At 43.4% G+C, this 22278-nt stretch overlaps 2 protein-coding genes across 23 annotated transcripts in view; one reads left to right on the plus strand and one right to left on the minus strand.

The window, feature by feature from the left end:
* Window positions 1-15524, minus strand: part of P2RX7 (purinergic receptor P2X 7) — a 47487-nt gene extending 31963 nt beyond the window's left edge. The window contains exons 1-8 of one of the 4 annotated variants that reach the window (XM_073222947.1): window positions 15256-15379; window positions 14712-14815; window positions 10385-10553; window positions 9194-9262; window positions 8155-8227; window positions 5882-5978; window positions 2559-2639; window positions 1803-1932 (exon numbers count right to left, since the gene is read on the minus strand). In XM_073222947.1, the coding sequence (XP_073079048.1) occupies window positions 1803-1932; window positions 2559-2639; window positions 5882-5978; window positions 8155-8227; window positions 9194-9262; window positions 10385-10453 (519 nt within the window). In that variant the 5' untranslated portion in view covers window positions 10454-10553; window positions 14712-14815; window positions 15256-15379. Of the gene's footprint in view, window positions 1-1802; window positions 1933-2558; window positions 2640-5881; window positions 5979-8154; window positions 8228-9193; window positions 9263-10384; window positions 10554-14711; window positions 14816-15255 lie in introns of all 4 variants that reach the window. The other 3 variants (XM_073222948.1, XM_017644092.3, XM_017644098.3) reach the window with 3 other exon arrangements.
* Window positions 1-22278, plus strand: part of IFT81 (intraflagellar transport 81) — a 252692-nt gene that overhangs the window by 50564 nt on the left and 179850 nt on the right. The window lies entirely within an intron of this gene.

The raw sequence follows: 22278 nt of genomic DNA on the forward strand, positions 1-22278 counted from the left end.
GTAGCAGCAAATTTGTCTCCCTGCTCCTCCTGTCTGGGATACCTGTTAGATTTATTTTCCTAAAATACAACTCTCAATAAACCACTCCAGTAATCAAACACCTTTAATGGCCCCCCCAAGTAAAGATCAAGTTGAAACTTGTTAGACTGGAATCCAGGGCAGTCCATTGCATGTCATTTCTGTTTGATCTCCTAATACTGTCCTAGAGAAAACTGCTATTCCAAATTGTCTACTTTTTCTAAAACACACTATATTTTCATTTCTTTTTCAAAACAAATTTATTGAGATATGCTCACATACAATTTGCCCATTTATAGCATATAACTTAACAGTTTTTAGTATATTCACACATGTGCAACTGTCACCATAATTGATTTTATAACATTTTCATTGCCTCTAAAAGAACCTGGTGAACTTCAGTCACTACCCTTTAATCCCCTCTCTCAGCCCTAAGCAACCACTCATCTACTTTCTGTCACTGTAGAATTCCTTATTCTGAACTTTCATATGAGTAAAACCATAGCATATGTGATCTTTTGTGTCTGGCTTCTTTCATTTAGCATAATGTTTACTTAAAGTTCACGTTGTAGCATGTCTTCAAACTTCATTCCTGTTTGTGGTGGAAGAATATTCCATTGTATGGATATACTGCATTTTGTTTATCCCTTCATCCTTTGATGGACATTCGTGTTGTTTCTACATTTTGGCTATTGAATAATGCTTTTTTGAACACATACACAAGCTTTTGTGTGGACATGTGTTGTCATTTCTCTTCGGTATATACCTAGGAGTGGACATGCTGGGGACATTTTGAATTTTTAAATCTTGGCCTTTGCTTTTTTTCTTCCAATATAGTATTTCTCCCACTATCTCTCTAGCTAAATCCTTCTCATCTTCCAAGACCAAGCTCACTTCCTTCCTCATTCAGTCAGCCATCCCTAACCTTCTCAATTCAAGGTGGCCTTTCTCTTCTCTGAACTGCAAAGGAATCTCTTAATCTCTTACATGTATTTGGTATTTTTTCTTCCCACATTTTTTGAGCATTAACTATCATATTTCATTGACTCAGATACCACTGCTTGTAAGACACATAATTTTCTCTTTATGTTCCTCAAGAAAAAGATGCTGTCAATTGAACTGGGAAACTCCAGTTGAAAGCCCTTCCTGATTTCAGAACTATTAGAATGTGAAAAATGTATGTCTTTGAATTGAGGAAATATGGTATTTCAAGACAGTATGCTAGATGCTGGGAATAAAGAGATGAGTAATATGCAGGCTCTGATTTAGAGAAAGGGGAAAATATGGAACAATCCCATTTATTGTCAGGCACTAAGCCAAGCTCTCTACATACTACTGTGAATATCAGATGTTTCTGTCACTCAGCATCCAATTCTCTTTCTGGCAAAATTACCTGGAATTTCCTTTGGGAAACACCTCTCCCAACTTCTAGTGGTTTGAGTAGGGCTGTCATGTCTCCCAAGCTCCAGGAGTAGGGACATGACCTAGTGAAATGGATTTTGGATTTCTGACTTTCAGACATATTAGAAAGTGTGTATTGTTTTAAGCCACCATGTTTGTGGTAATTGGTTATAGTAGCCACAGGAAACTAATACACCAAGTTTGGGATTAGATGAGGTAATAAAGGTAAAGTTGTTGGCACCGTGTAGCACGCATGGATTTACTAAATGCTCAGTAAGTGGAGCCACATAATTGAGACCCAGTGGGTCAGCCTCTTGGCCATTTGACATCTTCCATCCCCTGACATACACCCCTGCACCTCACTGTACAAAGGCACCACCAACCTGAATTGCCACATCTGAAAAATTATCTCCTGTGTCTTGGAAGATATTTCCTAGTTGGAAAATGGGACACTGTGGATTCTTGGTCTTGTGAAAGGTGCAAGTGATGTTTAAATCTTGCAAGATGTTCCTCCTGCATGTAGTGAAAAGCAAACAAACAAACATTTCTATTGAAAATTGGGATCCATTCCCTTTCATAGGAGTGAGCCAGTGTGATAGCTGGGCTCTAAGAGGGCCCCTGAAATCCCTACCTCCTGGAATTCACACCTGTGTAGCCCCGTCCCATATTGCACAGGGGTTAGTCTGTGTGACCAATAGCATATGGCAGCAGTGATGGTGTGTCACTCTGAGATTAGGTTTTAAAAGACCCATCTTGATTCCATCCTGATTACTATCTTGCTTGCTTGCTCTGTGTCTCTCTTGGATCATGTGCTCTGGGGGAATCCAGACACCATGTCCTAAGGACACTCAAGCAGTCCTGAGAGAGGTCCATGTGGTGAAGAGCTGAGCTCTCCTGCCAAGAGTCACATGAGTGCGATTGGAAGAAGATTCTCCAGCCCCAGTCAACCCCAGAGATGATGAGAGCCCCACTGCAGCTTGACTACAACTTGAGACACTGAGCCAGAATCACCCAGCAAAGTCATTCTCAGATTCCTGACCCACAGAAACTGCGTGAGGCAATGGATGTTTTTAAGCTTCTTAGTTTTAGTGTAATCTGTTACACAGCAATAGATATGGCCAGACATCCCGGGCACTTACGTGGTGTAGTTGTGGCCAGGGAAGTGGACATTATTCTTGATGAGCACAGTGAAGTTTTCAGCACTGTTCAAGAGTGCAGGCCTGCAGAGAAAAATGTAACATGAGAGTCAGTGAGCACAGAGACCAAGGGAGTCAGTGGGCCAATGGGAGCAGGCTTCTGGCTTCTTGCTTGGGTCATTGTGATGAGTGAAGAGAAATATAATCTAGTAGGCAAAACCTTCTAAAATTCTCCAGCTTTTCCAGGAAGAATTTCTCTCTTCTTGAGATCCCATGGCATTTACTAGGACACTTCTCCCATTCTGATACATGTTTAGGTATGTGCAGTGATGTGCTGATATATGTTTAACAAACAGCTCTACAGGAAAAAAACACTCTGATATGTAGCATTTACTGATTATTGTGGAATCAATACTCCCACCGTGGCTATTTTCAAGATACCAATGAGACATCAGTCATCATTGAACTTGGAGTTGGGAAGGGATGAGCATAATTGGCTCAGAGCCGGTGCAAGCCAACTCCAGGACACCGCTGTTTGTATCTTTGCCAATAGGCTTGATGTTCCTGCAGAGCTGGGACAATAATTTTCTTATCTTGGCATCCCATTAGTACAAGGCTAGTTGATTCTCTCAGTCATTTTCTGGAGGCTCTGAGTAGCATAAAATTAGAGGAGCCCAAATTCTAGACTGCAGGAAGGTCTGTGCACTATCTATCCATCCATTCATTCAACAAGTATTTATTGTGCTGGGCATGGGACTCGGCCTTGGGGATACAGTAATGGACAAGACGAGGTTTTTGTCCTTATGTAGGTGACAGTGTGTTAAAGATGGAGAGAACTGCCTGTGGATAAACTAATACAGCTCGTACCCAACTGCCTGGCATGCCTGATAGGCATATGTATTTGGGAATGGCACCAGGAAAGGGCAGAAGCCATTTGGAAGGGGGCACAAAGAATGATCTACTTTTTATTCCAGAACTTTCAGAGCCTGGCTGTGGCTCTATTTGTAATACAGCCATAGAGAAAACTGTAATTTTTGCTGTGCAGCATCCATCCCTTCCGGCAGTAGCACCTTAGTTTTTTGCCTTTGGGGAAGCCAAGTCTCCTCTATGCCCGCCCAGAGGGTTGGTGGGGACAATCCTTCTCCTGCCTAGCCCTATAGCTCCCACCCTGCAGTTCCCTGTACTACAATGTGAGGAAAGCCAAATTGAAAGAATAAGTGAGGGTGGGAGGGTGGGAAGGAGTAAAAGATTGAGGATTGAGGTGGGGAAGGAATGAGAATCTTAATGACATCATTTGAATTTGAAGCCTGGATTAAGCCTCACCTGAAGCCAGATTCTGGATTCCTCATTTACAGTAGTCAAAAAATAACACCCCCCTTTTTCCCCAAAGGCAGTTTATGTTGTATTTCTGTCATTTGCATTTAAAAAATCTTATTTATGACAATTGTTTGCTATGTGCCAGACCCTTTGCCTTTAGAACATTATAAATCTCGCACTTCCTAGACAATACTCTAAGCATCAGAGGGTTACAGGATCCTGAAGCTTTAAGGATCAAAGCCCTTCATTCCCTTCTCATGACAAAAATTCCTGTCTTGAATTAAAGCTCTCTGTGCAATTGTCTTTTTAGAAGATTGCAGGAGCCTTGGGACCTGCTCCATATCTGGGCCATCTTGTATTTTTTATTACAATTTCTTGTGCATAGTTACATACAAATAAGTATGTAATGCCTACTACATGGTAATGAATGTGTTGACTGAATGATTAAATGAATCATTTTAGTAGTCCTTTGTATAATGTCTGAGGAAACTGAAGTTCAGGGACTTTCTTGCCCAAGGTCATATAAAACTTCAGTCCAGGGACGGGCATACTGGAGATGCACAGTATTTACCTGATGAATGAGTTGCTGGGAGAGTAGGGACTGCACACCATAGGCAATCTAGTCTTGAACCCTAGAACTGCTAGCGTGTAGGCTGATGTCCCCCCACCCAGGCTCTGGGCAATTCCTTCTGTGCCAAAGAGACTTCTCTAACCGAAATGAGCCTGGGTGGTACCATTAGCGATTGATGGGCAGATGGGCTGACAGTGCCTAGTGCTTCTAGTGCTTCCCACCCTGGGGTGGGAAGCCTTTGCATAAACCTTCTAAAAAGTCAGTTTGGGGCAGTCTTCTCTGCCCCACAGATGCTGGTGATGTGGGCTGGAGTCACATTGTCTAGAACTGTGCTCTTCAGTGTAGTATCCCTTAGGCAGATGTGACTATTAAAATTAAAAGCAAATTAAATTACATTAAAAGTTTAGTACCTCAGTTGCCATAGCCTCATTTCAAGTGCTCAATAGCCACATGTACCTCATGGCTACCATTTTGGACAGTGAAGGTACAGAATATTTCCATCATTGCAGAAAGTTCTGTTGGACAGTGCTCATCTAGAACCACCGCCCTTGTAAAGGCACAACATTTGTCTATGTGTGTATGTGTCTGTGTGGCTGTGCACACATGGTGTGTGTGTGTGTGTGTGTGTGTGTGTGTGTGTTGTTGAGTATTTACTTTAAGCCAGGTATAGGGCTCCCTTTGCAATCACCATACAAGTATCATTTCATTTAATTCTCTTTAACATCTCAGTGAGGTAAGTGCAATTATTATCCTCATTTTACAAACAAGGAAACTGAAGCTCAGAGAGGGTAAGCCACTTGCTCAAGGTTACACAGGCAGTGTTGTGACAGGATTTAAATCCAGCTCTCTCTATTCTCTGCAGAAATTCACCAGTCCCTGTAGTTTAATAGATTTAACATTAAGTTCTGCTTTTTGGGGCTGACCTTGTGTGTTAAAGAGAAGAATCAGTACAGAGGATTGCCAAATCTGTATGTCACTGACCGTTTAATTTAGGAAAACTTCCCTCCTTCTTTCCCTCCTTTCCATTTCTTTCTCTTCCCTTTCCCTTCCTTTTTCTTTTCCTCCCTCCTCCCTGCCACCTTCACATTCTTAATCACTCTGTATGGACACTGAGCATCAGAATGGAGCCCACTGTAGCACCAGAGCAGGGGCCAGGGGTGGTGCCCTGGAAGGTGCTAGGACAGCTAGTGGAGGGGCTGGGGCACCCAAGGGTGCTCATGGTAGTAGCTATTACCAGTGAGTACAGAACTATTTCAGTATTTTAATAATTAGCATGGCCCTCCCTGAGACCATTAGTGTGTCTGGCACAGGGTCATCAAGCCTGGAGGACCCAAGGTTTTCAGAACTGCCCTTAGAAGAGTAGCTGGAGCGGCGCCTGACAAGGCCTCATCTGCTCACTGCTGGGGGCCACTACATCTGTCACCACCCTGCAACTCACCGGGGGGCATCTTCCGCTTCTTCAATGGGACACCAGGCAGAGACTTCACAGGTCTTCACATCCCCTTTATACACTACACACCTTCCAGTCTGGACGCCTGTGGGTCAAGGGGTCATGGAAGTATAGGCATGACAACCATGCATCGTTACCTCAACCCAAGCAAGAGACCATTATATGTATATATATATAATGCTTTTCAACCCCATCAGTTTGTTTCTATGAAACCCCATCTGAACCACAAACTTACATAAGGTAAACCAAGCAAGCAACACATCAAATGTAGACTTTAAAAAAAAAAAAATCAGATAAAACAGAAAAATTGTGGGTGCTGTTGGCTCTTTGGTTTCTTCGCAAGGAAAGATGCCTGGGACAGGAGCCGAACAGGGTGTATTCTCTCGCCTGGTATAAATGGACTATAACTTGGCCTCTGAATGGGCACCTGAGTCCCTTTCAGGGTATACAGCATGTGCTGGGGATGTGCAAAGCCAGAGAGTAAACACAGCACATCTTCCCAGAGCATCAGTGTCACTGTTGCCAGGCAGCTGTGTCTGGGGAGGTCCCTCCCTGTGTACTAGGTGAAGCACGAGGAGAAACCTCAACCTGGACGGGAGAGAGTTCTTCACGTTGGGCGAGAAAAAATTCTCAAACAGGTCAGATGAGTGTAGGTAAGAAAGGAATTCATTAAAACAAGTGCAGCAGGGGATGGCAGCTGCTCTGCAGGCCGCAGAGAACAGGAAAATGCAGAGGGAAAGGTCTCGGCCTAGGGCAGAGTCCCTTGCCAACTCCTGAAGCCAGGGTCACCTGGCATCCTATGTTTGCTTGAATCTGCACAGCATGGGGACTAACCCCTACCACTCCAGGATTTTGGGGAGCCATGGAGCACGGGGTGAAGTGAGATTATGTTGAGAACTTCCTGAAGAAAGGTTTTCAGGTAGGCTACTAAGAGCAGCTTGCACAGCGGCAGTTCTGTCTAGGTCAGCCAGGTGATGGGAACATGCAGGCCCAAATCTGAGCTCTTAGCACCCCTTCCTATTCATTAGGAGTAAAGCGGAGATAAAGTAAAGACTTGGAAATAAAAAGAAATAGCAAAAAGACAAACTGTAATAATCTGAACAGTGAGAAAGCTTTATTTGAAAGTACGCACTTAAAGAAAGGGAAGTGTGGGAGTCCTCAGAATGGAGGAGGCACACTGAATGTTTGGGGATTCGGTCTTTTAAGGTTTTCAAGAATGGACAAAGGGCAAAGGGGAGGGGTTGTTGGGCGTAGGCTTGACTTGTGGTCTCAAGGTGCTTATCTCTGGTGAGAGACATCAAGTCTCCTTTCCTTTATTATCAGTCCTCCAGCTAATTCTGCTAAATAAACCCAACACAAGGAATTTATTTATCTTGTTCTTCTCCAAGATAGTACCCTCAAGTAGCAGGGACATATCAGTTAAGATGTCTGCCCTGCCTTAAGATAGGCTGTTGGGCTATTGTCTGATTACCAGAGAATATGTTAGGAATCTTACTTCTCAACTCTCTGCTTTGTAAAATGGTATCTTAGCCTTAAAATGGAGTCCCTCCTGTTCTTACTATACTGTTTATACTCATCATTTTTCATCGTAGGCAGGAAAAGTTAATCATGATGCTTGTCCCATGCCTCTGCCCCACCTCATCAGTAACAAAATTCCCAGGGGAAAGGTAAATAATAAGTAATGTTAAAATGGTCTCTATGCCAACTCTGTCACATGTTTTATGGAATAGAATGTAACATTCATATGCTTTTTTGGGTATATGTGTGTCATAACCACTTTTTTTTTTCCTTTTTCTGGTCATTTAAAAAATTTCAATGTGCCTCTTTAAGTTAAAACAAGATATATGGAAATTCTGCAGGTGTCCTTGGGGTACAATTCATGCCCCCCAATCTTTGGAGGAAGTTCAAAGGGGAAAGTTTAGAATACTCAGGTGATGCCATGGGCCATTTGGTTTTTCTGTCAATGAGAACCCTGAAGGTGCCAATTCTGAAACTGTCCGGGAGACCAGCTGTTTCCAGGAGCTGTCTTCATGGGGAGTTAGAGTCATATTCATAGTTAGCAGCTGGTACGCTGGGGACAGAGCCTAGGCACAGGGCAAACACAGGCTTTCCCATGGCCTAATGAGGGTAGAAGGAGGCAGCTGAGAGCCAAAGGCTTAAAATCTGAACTTCAGGGCATTGTAAATGCCATTCATTTTATATGAATGTCACCAGGATGCCAGAAATTCACCCCTGGGTCCCAGAAAAGAAACAGAACATACCTTTGCCCTGTGGGTCCATCCTTCCCTTTTTACAGCCCTTGTCAGAGGAACAGCGTGTCGCACGGGTAGGATACTGCAGGGAGAAGGACAGGATAGTGGGGAGAAAGCAATGTGTTTCCCTAAGATACAGAAACGTGGATGTTTATGTCCATAGAAAAACTTGTACACACATGTTCACAGCAGCACTATTCAAAATAGCCAAAAAGTGGAAACAGCCCCAACATCCATCAACAGATGAATAGTGGCCATGACCTGGCTATAAGAAGGAATGAGGCAGTGACACATGCTACCACATGGCCGAACCTTAAAAACATGGTGCTGAATAAAGGAAGCCAGACACAGGAGGTCACACAGTGTCTGATTCCATTCATAGGAAATGTCCAGAATAAGCAAATCCACAGAAACAGAAAGTAGATAAGTGGTTTTCAGGGGGTGAGGGAAAGGAGGAATGTATGGTGACTTCTAGTGGGTACAATTTTTTTTCTGGGAGAGGTGGGTGGTGAAAATGTTCTAGAATTAGATAGTGATGATAGTTGCACAACATTGTGAATATACTAAAATCCACTGAATTGTACACTTTAAAATGGTAGATTTTATGGTATATGAATTATATCTCAAAAAAAATTAAAGTAAATATCAAAAGTGGATCTCCGGGCAGCCAGGGACCATTTTTAGGGACAGCCCTTAGGGTAGAAAGCAGGTGGGCCCAGCAGTCCCATGACTGCAGAGAAGTGGACAAGCACAAAGGCTCTCAACAGGAAGTGTGGAAATAAGGGACACCAGCCAGCAATCCCTCCTGGCCTAAGGTCAGGGTCAGGCAGGCCTCAGGGCTGCAGACAGGATAAGGAAAAGAGGAATGGGATGACTTGGTTTATACATATTCCACCTCCCATTTACCGGGGAACTGGGTTAATGGCCAGTCTTAGGGGAAGCAGAATCTGAGCAGGGGTGAAAACAACCTCCGCTCTTTATCTCCTCTAACTTGCCTCCTCCAGGAGCTGATATCACCCATCCAACCACTCCAGGTTCCCTTCCTTACCTCGGGACACAAACCCCGCTCTTGGCCTTCTGTCTTAAGAAAGTTGGTCATCACAAAGAAGGAGTTCCCCTGCAGAGAAAGAGAAGAGAAGGCAAACGCAAGGCCTCTGAGAACAGAACTACTTATTATGATCCAGCTGGCTAAGAGCCTGGGGGTGAACCTTCCCACTCTTCTAAACATCAGTCTAGCAATCAAGATTGGGGGCCACTAGGACTATGCCAATGGCTTAACTTGAAAGCTGGAAGAGCGGCCCTGCTGAGCTGAGGGAGAGCAAAGGAACGTTCACACTGATCGAGTGCTCATTTTCCATTCCAGCCTCAAAAGCGGCCGCCTCTTTTTTTGGACACACTAAAATCCCTTAAATTGAAACTCAACAGATCTGGGGAGGTGGGTGTGGGAGTGTTGCTTTTGTCAGAACGCTGTTCAGATTACCCAGGGTTTTAATTAAAGGGCAAGAGGGCACCCCACCACCTGGGAAATAGCTGGAGATTTTAAATGACCCACTCTTAGAAACAAAGAGATAGCAGCTTGGGTCTTACGGTTTTGCAAAGCTTCCAGCTTCCAGGGGCTGCACACGTGCCCTTCCGTCCCTTCCGCCCCCATCTGTCCTTGGGTGTTCTCAATCTCACTTTGACTTCTCTTTTTAGACAATTCTACTTTCATTTTCTTTTATGGCAAATTCAGACAGTTCTATGCCCCCTTTCTGCGACTCATGCCCTACTTTTGTCATCTGTATCCTCTCTTTGAGCAAAAACATGCCCAGGAATACTTTCCTGGACACATATTTGTTAATAAAATGTCACACAAACACTACAGAAGGGCTGGTCCTCCCTAGGCAGAATGTTCTTTGCCCATCTGAATTTAGGCAGACCTTACTGACTTGATGGCCCTACTTCTAAAAAGCTGTGTATAAATCAAGTGTGAGTGAATCAAATCAAGTTTTAAAAGCACCAGGACACACTTGCTATTTTGAGAAACCCTGTAGGATTTGATAAAGCAAAGAATCATCTCCTTTGAGCTGCTAGATCTGACCCAATTTTGCAATTTTTAGGTTTTCTCAGCTGGGATTTTCACAGAGCTTTTAAAATAGGGCCAAATGTTTTTCTGGAGTGAGGCTCTAGATCCCAGGGAAGGGGGGTGAGGCCCGGGTGACCAGGGACAGGTTCTGGGAAGATTCTGACAAATGCACACCTGCAAAGGGAAGGTGTAATCTGCGGAATCAAAGATGCTTGGCACCACCTTCTTCACTCCATTCTCCATAATCTCCTCCTTCACCTCTGCTATCCCTTTCACCTTGGTGTGCACCGAACTGATAACAGGCTCTTTCTGTTGATACAGCTTGTCAAACACCAAAGCAAAGCTAATGGAAGACACAGAAAAAGCATCAATGGTTTTCTTGAGAGAGACACAGTACAGGCCACTTGGATGTCATTCCAAAGGTTGCCTCCATTCAAATCCTACTTTGCTGGGTGACTTTGGGCAAGCGACTTGCCTTCTCTGTGACTCATTTTCCTTATGTGTAAAATGGGAAGAGCAGTCATGCCTGCCTAATGGGGACATTGCAAGGATGAAATGGGATATGTATGCAAACTCCTCAGTAACATTTCTGTCACAGAGCGAGGGCTCATAACATGGATCCGATTGTCCCCAGTGTCAGTCTCCATCACTGCCTTGTACAGACCCTAATTTACAGGGTACTTTCTTAAATACCAAAGTTCAGCCCCAGGTTGGTCCACCAGATTTCTTCTGGGCTCAGGGGCACATCATCTATTCAACAGTATGTCCAGCAGGTCAGCCATCTGTTTTCCAGAAACACTCATCTGGTTCATGAATAATATTGGTAATAGCAGCTACCCTTTATCAAGCACTTAGTATGTGCCAGGGGCTTTCCATGCCTCATCTTCTTTAGTCCTCTCAACTGCAATAGGAGATAGTGTAATCATGACCCTTTTGTAGACAAGAGAATGGGCCCAGAGAGGTGAAGGAACTTGCCCAAGTTTACACAGATAGTCAGTGACTGAACTGAGGTTCTCAACTGGTTTGCCTGATAGCCCAGAGCCATGTGATTAAATGTATGCTATACCATTCATGCGTGATGGGGCTGTGCCTCTGGTTTCCTGCCTTTTGGCCAGTTTATTAGCTGTTAATACCTTCTTAGGGATATGAATCTAAATTATTATGGTGTGGGAAGAGAGGGGAGAGAGTGGAATTAATAACTAAACATGGTTGATTCCATTCCCCATTCATCTGTTTTCCCTGTTCCCCATTGCCCTTAATTATTAAGAGTTTATCTTAAATACTTGGTTTATTCATTTACCATGTATTTATTTGGCTTCTCCCCTCTGCCCAGTCTCTATTATCTAAGTAGTATTAGGAAGTCTAAGCCAGTGGCTGCTCTGCAAGAGCTGACCTTGGGAAAACAATACAGAGTAGGCCAACACTTGGTCCCAGCTGTTCTCAACCTTGGCTCTGCAATAAATCACCCAGGGAGCTTTAAAAATTGCACTTCCCCAGTCTCATCCCTGGAAACTCTGATTCTGTAAGTCTGGGGAGTTATCCAGATCTATCTATCTATCTATCTATCTATCTATCTATCTATCTATCTATCATATATATGTTTTTTTTTTTTAATTCTCTGTGTGGTGATTCTAATGCACAGCCAGAGTTGATAACCCCTAGGAGACTCATAAAAAGACAACTCACATTTGGCAACATGAAGTACATTTGAAGAAGTGCATTCCCTATGACCCAGCAATTCCACTCTTATGTATATTTCCTAGAGAAACCTTCATACATATGCCCAAGGAGTTAAATATCAGAAGGTTTATAGCACCATTATTTCTAAAAGGGAAAATGGGAGATAACCTAAATGTCCTCATACATTGAATGGGTAAATAAATTATTGGATTCATACATTGCAATACTCTATGACAGGGAAAATGAATGGAGAAAGTTCCTATTATCAATGTGGAAATAACATAATGTTGAGCAAATAAAGCATGCCACAGCATAATGTAAAATTTAGAGAAATCCAGAATAACATTACATACTCAAATACCTGTCCATACATGTTCATACAAGCACTATTCACAATAGCCAAAAGGTGGAAACAACCCAAATGTTCATCAGTAGATGAATGGATAAACAAAATCTATCCATATGGTAGAATATTACTCAGCCATAAAAAGGAATGAAATCCTGATGTATACTACACTGTAGATGAACTTTGAAAACAGTATGCTATGTGAAAGAAGCCAGACGTAAAAGCTTGCAAATATATGATTCCATTTATATGAAATATCCAGAATAGGTAAATCCATAGAGGTAGAAAGTAGATTGATGGTTATGAGGGATTGAGGAAGGGGGAATTGGGAAGGAAGTACATACTGAGTGTGGGGTTTCCTTTTGAGATGATGAAATGTTTTGGAACTAAATAGTGGTGATGGTTGCACAACATTGTGAAGGCACTAGATGCCACTGACTTGTTCACTTTAAAATGGTTAATTTTATGTTACATAAATTTCAACTAAATAAAAAGAGAAAAATATTTTTACAGATATAAACATATATAAATTCCTGTTGTTTATAAGCCACTCAGTCTGTAGAATTTTGTTATAGTAGCCCAACAGACTAAGACACATAATAAGTAGTAATACTGGCTCATGCTCTTTTGGATACTATTATAAATGCAATTGTTTTCTTAATTTCCTTTTTGTATTGCTCATTACTGGTGTATAGAAACACAACGGATTTTTGTGTGTTGCATTTATACCTTAAGGGAAACTTCACTGAACTGGTTTATTAACTTAAACAGTTTTTTTGTGAATTCTTTGGGATTCTCTCTATATAGGATATCATCTGAATATAGTGTTACTTCTTCCTTTCCAACTTGGATGCCTTTTATTTCTTTTTCTTGCCTGATTGTTCTGGCTAGAACTTCCAGCACAATATTGAATAGTAGCAGTGAAAATAGGCATCTTTGTCTTTTTCCTTATCTTCTGTGGGGGGGAAGTGTTCAGTCTTTCACCATTGAGGCTCAGTCTGTTCTCTTAAGCACTCTGCTTCATTGCATCCCGATGTCACCAGACGTGTACTTGTACAAGAATCTTTTCACACCTAAGATAAATTTCACCCCTTAAGATAAATTTCTAGGCCAAAAGATGCATGCATTTTATATTTCAGTTCATTTTGCCAAACCACAGAACATTTACTGAATTGGTTTATTAACCACAAAAAGTTGAACTGTGGTTCCACCTACAAAGTAAGAGTGCATGCACCACCTTTTAAGAGGGCCATGATGAACAAGGGGTGTGGCTGTGTGGGCTTGGCTGAGGTTGGAAAGGGTCCTAGCACTGTGGGGGGTGGGGAGGTGCACATGGCCGAAGAGATTGTTTTGAAGAAGAGAAGAAATAAAGTGGTACAGTGAAGCCATTTCATGAGTGTCAAGTAGAAGAGGGACCACAGGGTAGAACTCTAATCAAAGGGGGAAATTACAGGCAGATAGATTTTGGCTCAATATAAGGAAGAAAAGTCCAACAATTAGAGCAGTGCCAGAACAGAGTGAACTTTCCTTGTAGTTGCTAATTGGTGATAATGATAATGATGATAATTTCCATTTATCTCATCATCTCTCTTGCCAGTCTCTTCTCCATCTGTATCTCAACATCACTTCCCATCTTAAAAATCAACTCTCCCTCCTCCACCCCACATTCTTCTTCTGTTACCACTTGGTGCCTCTCTTTTTCTTTCTAGCCAGCTCCCTTGAAAGAGTGAGTCACCGCATCCATTTCCGCATCCATTCACTCCTCCGCCCACTCCAGTCTGGCTGCTGCCCCCACCACTTCTCTTGCCAAGTAAACAACAAAATCCAATAGACACAATATAGGTTTGATCTTCCTGGAACTCACAGCAGCATTTGACACCAATGACCGTGTATCACTTTCTTCTTCTTCCCTTAGCTTCCCAGAATCCTTATTCTCCTGACTTTGTTTGGATCTCTATGGCCCTCCATTCTGAGAATCCTTCAAAGACTTCCGTGCTCCCCATCTGAAAGGTTAGTATTCCTCAGAAGGTCTGTTCTAAGTCCTTTTGCCTTCTGATCTACATCTTCTCTTGCTGGTCAGTTGCAGCTGCTTCCATGGTTTTAGTTACCATCTATATGCTGGTGATATAAAATCTGTATCTTCAGCTCCAGATTCATATATCCAACTACCCACTAAGCACCTGTATTTGTATGTCCCATAGACATGTTAAACTTAGTACCTTCAGTTCTGAATTCATCTTCCACCCCACTTGGGCTTTCCCCCCAACATTTCCTATCTCAGTGAGTTCTTTCACCACCCATCAGTTGCCCAAGCCAGAGACATGGTGCACTCCTTAAATCTTCCTTTCCCTCATTTCCCCTCATCCATTCAATTATCAAATCCTGTTGCTTTATCTTCTTGATGTTACTCAAATCCATCTACTTCTCTCCTCTACCACTGTCACTTCTTCAGTCCAGGTCACCATCAGATCTCACCTGGACAACCCAGTAGCCTCCTACATGGTCTCTCTCCCTCCACTCGTATTTCTGTCTCCTCCATTTTGTATATCACTTTAGTAAGAGCTTGGACTCTCAATAAACTGTTAAAAAAAAGAGAAAAGAGTAGGGTGGGGGGCAGCCTTCCTGACACTGGAGAGGATCTAAAGTTACATTTTCAAGTCTGATTCTATTCCTCCTGCTAAGTTAGTGATGACTCAGATGCCAGCATTATCACTCCAGGGAATCTGGGGTGTTGCCGTGCATTTCCCACCTTCTCAGGCATGCCCTGCCCAACTTGCCCAGGCAGGCCTGGGGTAGAACCCAAAGTGTGACACTAGCCCCTTATGGCTTTTCTACAGCAAACTGGCACTGCTTCCTCCACCATCCTCACCCACACCCTTGCCCCCAGCTTGATGTGAGATGCAAGTCTCAGATTTTAAAGCCACCCGGAACTCAGGATATGCACCAGAAGCTGCAGCTGGGGGCTTACTGTGCTGTCAACCACTGCAGAGATGTAGGGTCATCCCCACACCCCACTTACCTGATGTAGGAAAAGACCAACACGTGGAAGATCCACTTAATGGTGCCATAACTCATGCTGTAGATCTGGGTGACTCTGTTTGTCTTATACTGGAAAACATCTTTCCAGCTGCAGCAGGCTGACATGGTGAGAGGCTCACTGCTCAGGGCTGGACCAGGGCTCAAACCTAGCAGAAGAGCCACAGCAGGCCCACCAGGAAGAGGGAAAATGAAACTTTCTAATCCTTAGGGGGAGCCTTTAAGTTTGAGTTCCTCCAATGACGGCAGAGTGGGGGCGGGCCCTGGCAGCTGCCCCAGATGTGGCTGGGAATAAACAAGAGAAGCAAAGTCTTACAGGCTTGGCTGGCAGATGACCCCAGCCCAGCAGACCTCCTCCAGATGCCTGCACAAAGATGGTGTTCAAAAGAAGGTCATTTTTAGAATTCTGCCTTATCCCCTTTTTCCTTTCATTTTTTTTTTTTACTAATTTCAACTGGGGAAAAGGGGCAGCCCTTCAAATGTCAGAAGATCTAGTGCTTCCTTTGTACCTTAGTATAAAGTTCCTAGATCTTTCCATTGCCTCAAGCTACACACAGAGACTGACAGATTCGTTTCTACACCCTTTATTCCTGCCCAAATGTATACGATCACGGTAAATGAAAGTCTCTCCCTTTCCTCCTTGCCCCACTTCCTTACAACATTCTGGTCTGTAGGTGGTGGAGGGAATCAGATTTCTTGCAGGCTGGGGGTATGGAGGACGACTTTATTTCTAGGCTGGATACTTCCTGTGTGACCCTCTAGATCCACTCTCCTCCCAGATCTGTTCCCTGGGAGGTCCACCTGTAACCTAGGCCAGTCAGCCTAAGGCCACTAGAAACAAACTTGCTGTCCAACAAAATTAGGTGTATTAACCCATTCAATGAGGGAGGACATGCACCTGAAGTTCTGGGGCATCATCAAAGAAAGGGACAGAATTACCATAGGATTCTGAGGGATGGTGGAGTTTAGATGAAATTTAAAGGAAAGCTGGTTTTGATAAGCCCAAAGCAAAAAGCAGGTTTACATAAAATAGTCAACTTCATATCTGGATTGCAAAGTGGACCCAGGGCCCTGTTTGCTTGCAAGCTATAAAAGCCAAGATAAATGGTGAATGTTGTGTCCAGAAACCCTTTATACAAACCTCTGCACCTGGGGTGCGAATCAAGGCTGGTAATCTGTAGCAAGGTGACTTAAACCCTCCAGCAAAAGTGGAGTATTTTGTTCTTACTAATACAATTCCAAATAGCAAAGTTTCTAATGGTCTATGATTTTAGAGAATGACATTTCTCAGTAAGAAAGCAGCAGTTACTCAAAAAAGATTAAGTCCGGGTAGGGGAATTTATGATCACTTTATAGCTACTAAGAAATATTGTTTCTTGTTCCTTTTGCAGCTGACTTTACCCATTTCTGCTCTTCCAGCAACTAAGTGGCTAGGCTGAGTTTTGCTTTTTCAGACTGAGCTAAATTTTACTTTTTCACCTGTGTGAGCTGCACCAGGGGCTCCCTTGCCTTCTGGCTCCCAATTACAGAGACTGGAGTGCAAGACAATGGTGAGGTTGAATGTGAATCTTCTGGGCTCTGCTCCTCCGAGTTCCACATAGCAGGGCTTCTGGGCACCATGCCCTCCCTGCCCCTTTGGGCCTAGGGGTGGTAAGGGCTTCGCACTGTTGCCAGACCCGGTAGCTCACCATCACTTTTGCTTTCACTTAACATGGCTGACACCTTTGTAAATGGTACCACCACTGGTCACCCCACGGGAATATGCCCTCATTTCCTTCCAGGACTCTGAAGATACAGAAATCTGCATCTGTGAAAAAAGAACTCCTGTTAGGGCATTCAAATCTGATAGTTAAAGCATAGGCACTGAGGGACTATCTGCCTGGCTTCCAATCTTGGTGTCACATCTTAGCACCTTTGTGACCTTGGGCAGCATTGTTTATACTATTCATTCATTCATTCATTCCCAAGAGCACCAGCCACTGGCAGATATAGCAGTAGACAGGCCAATAACCCGAATGCCCATCAACAGATGAGTGGATAAACATAATGTTGTCCACCCACATAATGGAATATGATTCAGATACAAAAAGAAATGAAGTACTATTACATGCTACATCATAGCTGAACCATGAAAACATGATGCCAAGTGAAAGAAGCTAAACACAAAAGACCACCTATTGTATAATTCCATTTATAGGAAACATTCAGAGTAAGCAACTCACTTCAGTATTGGCCTTACCACCACCCAAAGACATATACTTTCTCTCAGGCTTTTATGAACTTATAAAATGATCCCTTAGGCTCTTCCCTCTCTGCTTCCTCAGCCCTCTGTCCTTTATTTCCCCACCATTGTCACTCCAGGGATACTGCACTCAGTAAGCTTACCAATGAATTCCCATTTGCCAAATTTAATGGATATGCTGTATTCCTTATTTTACTTGACCTCTTGGATGCATCCAATACCGTCAACTACTCTCTTCCTCTTAGAGCACTTTCTTCCTTTCATTTTCATGACTCCCCTAGGTCCTGTCTTCTCCTGGTTTCTCATTTTTATCTCATAAGTCTTTGTCTTATCTTTCTATGGCTCTCTCTTCCCCTTAAATGTCAGTTCCAGCAAGTTCTGTCCCAGCATTTTTTAATATTTTTATCAGGCAGGATAGGACAGGTTACACTGCAATAACAAATAACTCCCCAAATCTCATGGCTTAAAAACAATGTCAACTTATTTCTCAACTGAATGTCCATCATGGCCTACACAGAAGGGTCTGCTCATCGTAGTCACTCTGAGACCAAGACTAATGGAACAGCACTATCTTGAACTCCTGAACGAGAAATCTGGCAGGGCTTACAGCAGTATTTAAGTGCTCTGACCTGGAAGTGATGCACTCCCTCCTGCTCCTAATTCATTGATCGAAACTGGTTACTTGGCCGCATCTAACCAGTAGGGAGCCAGGAAATGCAACCCCAGCATACATCCCCCGTGTATGCAGAAACAGAAAAAGCCAAAATATTTGGTGAACAGCAGTAATGACTTTTGTACCTTCTCCCTGGGAAATTTCATCCTGTTTCATAATGTTCTTTTAAGAATCACCAAAATGCTGGAAGAAAACGGGGTGGGAACAGGGGTATATGTGTTTATTATGTGTTCTATACATGAAATACAACTGGAAATAGGACCTACTACATAATTTCTGAATAATGAAAATTTGGGGTCCTTCATTCCTAATTAGGAATTGCAAGATGGTGACAGCAGAGCATTAAATCGAGCTTAGGTCCCTCTCCAGGATGTGTCTCTACATACCTGCGCAGGTCAGGTCCTATGTTCATGAAGCTGGCCATGTCTGGATGGATACACAAGATGGCCTCTGGGGAGGAAACTGGGGGATTAGTCAGTGCTTGTCAAGACACTTATTTATCACCTTCCTGTGCAGATAATTCTTAAAAAAAAATCCTGATTGATTTTTAAAATCTATTATCTCCAGACCAAACCTGCCTTCTGAATTCTACACCTGTACAGTCTATGAACCTTCAGAATTAAATATCCCATAAACACTTCAAATCACATCTTCAGAATGGAACACCTTCCCACAAAATAATTGTGCAAGTAAGGACTAAGAGAGGGGGAGAGTAGAGACACCAGATGTGAACTACTTTTCCTGTAAGGTTGGCTATGAGGGGAGAGAGGTAAGGGTGGTTTTCAAGGTGAAATAGAGTCGAAGGAAGATGGGGGTGGGGATGAGGGAGGGTTGTTAAGATGGAAACATTGGAACCATTAAAAAATAGTCCAAGTGGAATGTCAATAATAGTGGTTTCTGTTTCTTTGTGAGGTAGGAAGCCAGGTCATGAATGGCGATTGGGGAACTTGGGGGAATTTTTCTTAGTCAAGGCTGGGTGTGGGTGTTTCTAGTTACAGGTCAGGAAATCAAAAGGAAACACAGAAAATACAGGTTAACATCTCTCTGCAGCAGACAGGAAGCACTGTTGTCTCACAGAACTCAAGTTCTGGGAATGTGGCTCAACCCCAGGAAAACCTTATGAAGAGAATCAGAAACTAAAATGTCCTATGCTGAGCTTGCTTTTGATGTGTCTGAAGCTGTGCGCCTCTCTCTGTGCACCCACTGTGTGTCTCTCTCTAAACACTGCCCACCCCCGCCATCTCTGCTTCTCTATGGCCAAACAAGGCAGTCATGGTTAGGGTCTACGGTTCAAGTGAAGGAGCAGATGACTGCCCAATTCAGAATCCCAGGGGCGTGAATCTGACTGATCCAGCTGTTCATCTCTAGTTCAAGCAGCTACGGGTGTGGGCGTCCCCCTACCCCTACCCCACACCTGCTTTGTGAGGAGAGAGAGGAAGGAGAGATGGGAGGAAGGAAAGGAGGGAGAAAGGGAGGTGTGGCTCTCAGAGAATGGGGGCTTCTGGGCTGGGGAACTCTGGTTAAACACCCCAGCTCTACTCTCTGAGGAGAGACAACTCTGATTCAGTCTAGGCAGTCTCCCCGGTCCTTAGTGGGACTGAACCTAAGGCAGGGACCTGCTCTAGAAGGCTTCCTCTATTGGCTGCCTTCCTTCCCTGTCCCACCTCCCACCGCCCTTCCTGGCCTCATCTCCTAAATAAACCACTTTTGCTGGGATCCTTGTCTCAGGGTCTGCTTTAGGGAAACTCTATCTATTGCGGCCTCCTGTGCTGTTGTTACAGAGTCAGGAATTTATCTTGAGAGCAATAGGTGGATTTATAAGCAGAGTTGTGGCATGATCTTACTTGTACTTTAGTAAAAATCACTGTCTGCACAGTGAAAAGTAGACAGAAGGGGTAAGAGTGGAGGCAGGGGGTCTGCCCAGGGAGAGGGTTTAGTGACACAGTGGGGCTGAGGGCAGATCCCTGAAGGATCCAACATGAAGGAGTCTAAGCAGAGGCATCAGGGAAGGCAAAGAAAACCAGGAGGGAGTGTGTACCCAGATGCTAACCAAGGAGCAGGTTGCGAATAAGCCAGTGGCCACAGGAGGTATTAAGAGCGATTATAAAGCTATATACTTAAAGGGCACCAGAGAAGAAACAGGTAAATTAATGGAACAAGACAGAGTCTAATACTGAACCCAAAGGTAAGTGGGAACTTAGCCTATATTTAAAGCACTTTAAATTAGGGAAGGAAGAAACTACTTAAAATATGATCTCAGAGCAATTGGCTAGCCACTTAGAGGAGGTTGGTAGAGGGAGGGGGATGTTCTAACTTTTCTTATTTAGAAAGATGTGTAACTGTTTGAAATGTGATAGAATCATCAAAAGTGAACAAAATCAGCTACACAAGAGGGACATGCAAGTCACTGGTTCTATTTGTGTTGCAGACACTTTGCATGAATATGCAAAGTTGACTGGGTGCCCTTTGAAATAACAATGCCTCCCTCTCACCTGGCTCTTGTTTGGTTCTTCCTTCCACTTAAAACTCCGCGTTGGTGTCACTACTAGCATGGATTTGCAGTGATGATAAGGTGATAGGAGCCTTTTACTCTCCCTCAGGAGTGCAGTGTTTCAGCCAGGATTCATTGTGGTTTCTTTCTCGGGAACTGGAGTTACTGAAAAAGCACATCAAAGTGATGATTTTTTTCCTCTGTGTTTTTCCATGGCAATTTCTCATGAATGTGCCTGTCTAACCCTCTCTTCCTTCTTTCTCATCACCTATTTCAGGGTTCTAAGCTGGTCAAGCATTTACTGCTTTAGGATGGATGTTACAGAGTTAGGAGAAATCCCAGTGCCGTGGTAGCAAAAATATTTTTGAGTTACACTAAACCAGTGCTGTCTAATGCAGTGGCCACTAGCCTCATGTGGCTATTTAAGTTTAAATTAATAAAATTAAATGAAATTTAAAATTCAGTTCTTCAGTTGCACTTGCCATATTTCAAGTTCTCAATAGCCACATTGGCTAATGCTATACTGGACAGTGAAGATACAGAACATTTCCACCGTTGTAGAAGGGTCAGCTGGACAGCACTGCTGACTAAATCTGTGAGACAGAGGTTGCAGGTGAGGAAGGTGAGGGTAGGCCCAGCCAGAGGGCAGCATTCTATGTATGAAATAGGAGGCAGATTGGCCTGATGACAGAGAAAGAGAAGGCAGAGGGGTAGGAGGTCTGATGAGAGTGAGGAAGATTCAAAACAGTTGCTATGGTGAACAAGAGAAGAGAGCCAAGAGGAAAAACAGGAATCCTAGGCTGGTGTTGAGAATTAAAGACTATGGGTTTGTTATGCAACAGTTCTACATGACTGAGATTATGATAAGGACCTGGGACCTTCCCACCTACAGGATCCACCTCCTACTTCCACACCCAGAGACCCACCAGGTCTTGCCAAGTGGTTCACACAGTTTTAGGATTTATAAGCATTCGTATCTGCTATGCTTATTGTGATCTTTTACATTTGTTCTTAAAAGTGTACGTAAAGTTCCATCTCTGCCCCTCCGGCCCCCTAAGTCACCCTTCCCTGGGGCTTGTATCCTTTGCCAGGCCCACAACACAGGGCAGGAAGCTTCTCTTTGGCCCTTAACTGGGAATGACGAGGTTCACTCATTTATTCTTGGTATAATAATTGCTCCATCCTCCCTATGGATGTTGGATTTCTTTTAATCCTAGGCTCTCCCCTCTACAACACTCCTTCCAAGCCCAGTACACATGCTCTCCTTGGGAACTTCTCAAATCTATTTCCTAGTCAAGACAGCTGGCCAATTCAGGTAACTGGGATCTTCTGAAATCCTAAACACAGAGGCTGGGGGTGGGTGAGAAAAACCGATGTTCTCCTTTTAATGGTAGGTGGTAGGGTAGTATCTGAGGTTTCTAGAGGACTAGGGACCTGTTGTTTTCTCCATCAGTTTTAGCAGGACAGATATGAAAACAGAATAGAAGGAAATTTATGTTGATCTAAGACTGAACATTTGCTGTGAGTTGAGAATTACGTTATTTAGGAAGCTTTTGTCTGAAAATAACAGAATGCCTGACTCAAATTGGCTTAAATATGA

The sequence above is a fragment of the Manis javanica genome, chromosome 15 (assembly GCF_040802235.1).
Source record: "Manis javanica isolate MJ-LG chromosome 15, MJ_LKY, whole genome shotgun sequence".
Taxonomy (NCBI): Eukaryota; Metazoa; Chordata; class Mammalia; order Pholidota; family Manidae; genus Manis; species Manis javanica.